Source organism: Acanthisitta chloris, unplaced genomic scaffold, assembly GCF_000695815.1.
Source record: "Acanthisitta chloris isolate BGI_N310 unplaced genomic scaffold, ASM69581v1 scaffold42841, whole genome shotgun sequence".
Lineage (NCBI taxonomy): Eukaryota > Metazoa > Chordata > Aves > Passeriformes > Acanthisittidae > Acanthisitta > Acanthisitta chloris.
The window spans coordinates 178-2,545 of NW_008658467.1; the positions used below are offsets into that span (position 1 = coordinate 178).

Consider the following 2,368-nt stretch of genomic DNA (forward strand, 5'->3'; position numbering starts at 1 on the left):
TCCCTCTCTGCCAGGTCAGCTCTTGGTGTACAACAAACTGCTGCAGAGCTGATTAAAAACACCCACCAAACAGGCGAGTCTGTGCCTGGGGCAGCTGCAGGAGGCACCTCCCCACCAATCCAGGGAGCACAGTGCAGCCAGACATTCCTACACCCAAACTGACCAGCCTAAACTTGCCTGGGCAGCCCTGGGATTATGGCCACATTTCTTCTCTATTCCTCATATTGCAGGGAGCAGGGCGAGGGGAGCTGGGGGTGCTGGCAACAGGTGACCCACAGGTCACCCAGTGCCGTGGACATCCACTTGCTCCCACGAGCAGTGAACCCACAACAGCTCTCTGCATTTGACAACAGAGTAATGAATCAATCATATTACCTTGAGCACCTGCAGCTTGGTCTCCAGCTCCATTTTCCGCAGGAACAGGGCCCCGTTGACAGTCTCTAACCTGTGGAGAGCAGGTGATGCTGCCCCTGAAGCACAGAGGCTCTGCCCAGCCCAGACCTCATGGATTTCTGTCCCCAAGACACCACAGGGCTGTGGGGTAGCACAGGGAGCTCTCCTGGCCCCAGCAGGACAGGATATTAACCCAAACCTCATCTGAAGGAGGAACACCCACCTCAAGTAGTTCCCTGAAGACTTTATCAAGTCCACGATCTGCTTGTGACTGAAGCCCTTGGTGTTGATGCCGTTGATGCTGGAGAGGATGTCGCCTGTGGGAGACACAGGGAGGCCAAAATGAGCATCTGCAGCACACACACACCTTCCACCTGCTCCACAGTGACAGGGAGAGAGGAGGATAAGGCCTCTCACGGCAGGAAAACCCATGGATAGTTACCAATTTGAAGGCCAGAGAGATGGGCAGGACTCTCCTCTTGAATTTTGCAAACACAAGTGCATGTCTCCAGGGAGAAATCATTTTGGTGTGGAAACCTAATAGTCTGTGAACACCAAAGGGACAGAGTTACCAATACTGGAGCCATGAAAACCATTTAAAACTCAGTCTTTAACACTTTTCAGTGAGAGGGCTGTGATAAGTGGGGTGTGTTAGCACACAAGTGAGAGCCCCAAAATGTTATTGCCCAGCAACTAGCAAAGCATTTGCATGGCAGAGAAGAGCAAACACCTGACAGGTGTCTGTACGCTGTGTCTGCAAAGACAGAGACTAATTTTACAGCAAGTTGACTATCCAGTGTTAAAAACTCAGTAACCTCAACCAAGAATAGGTGCCAGCATGGGTGGACATGTCTTTCTGGAAGGATGTCTCATGTTCCCAGCCAGGGGCACATGGCAGGTTGGGACTGGGGCTTTTCAAGGGATTGTCTCCTGCTCACTGGGAATGCTGTATGGAGTCAGCTGCTGCTGCCACAGAGCTCAGTTTGCAGTGGGAACTAAAAAACAAGAGGGGCTGAACCTAGTTTTGCTCTTCTGGCCTCTGAAACTTGTCATCCACACACACCCACACTCCTCAAAAGTGGTTTTTGTTCTTGCCTTACACATGTAAATATATATTAAGTAGCTCTAAGCAGAAATCCCTCGTGTGGTTGTCGGTGCTGACACGAATTTAGAAGAACACACAAGATCTTGTGACAGCAGGAAACGTCTTTTGGTGACATGCAAATACCTCAGCCACATCTGCCTTCAGCACTGAGCACTGGGCTGAGCTTCCTGAAAACCTGTGCTGACCACATCTAACCCAGACAGAGCAACTCACGCTGCACTCCCAAGTTTCTTGGTCAGTGTGGAACAGAGGGAGGGAGACTGGGTGAGCTCAGAGCTCATCGGGCTAAATCCCTCAGACACAGCAATCCCAGCAGGAAAACTTCTGGCTAAACTGTGAGCACCGAGTGAAGACTGAACTCCCTGCAGATATAGACCTAAAGTTTCACATCACCTTGTTCTGCTTTGCCTAAATTTAACTCACAGTCACGAAACTGCAGCTTCTAAATGACGGTGAACCTCAGTCTCAGACAGCTGCTGCCTTTCCACAGCCTGGACTTTCTATGAAGTGCTCAGCTGAATGTGTGTTCGGGAAGAAAATGTGCCAAGAACAATTATTTTTAATCAGAATGTCACATAGAATGAAAATCTGCCCTGACAATTTACACAAAAGCCCAATAATTGACTCAATTATCCTCCCTTCTGAAAGCTCTCCTCTGTTCGCGAGCCGAGCTCTGACCTGCTCATTAGTCACAGACCCAAACTGGGCGAAGTTAAGCATTTCCTAATATACTGATTTCACTCAAAGTCCTGTTTTCACGTTGTGTGCAGAGAGAGGAGAGCACATTGGAGGTGCCCTGCCATGGGCAGGCAGATCCCACTGCTCCCACACTGCATCCCTGTGTTCCTGGGATCGTTTCTAGGATTTTCT

General features: G+C 49.8%; 1 protein-coding gene across 1 annotated transcript in view; it reads right to left on the reverse strand.

Moving 5' to 3' along the window:
* Positions 1-375: 375 nt before the first annotated feature.
* LOC103812089 (cytohesin-interacting protein-like) overlaps positions 376-2,368 on the reverse strand; it is a gene marked incomplete at its 3' end in the record, with an annotated part of 4,699 nt that continues 2,706 nt past the window's right edge. The window contains exons 4-6 of the mRNA XM_009085096.1: positions 836-938; positions 617-710; positions 376-445 (exon numbers count right to left, since the gene is read on the reverse strand). Coding sequence (XP_009083344.1) covers positions 376-445; positions 617-710; positions 836-938 — 267 coding nt within the window. The remainder of the gene's footprint in view (positions 446-616; positions 711-835; positions 939-2,368) is intronic.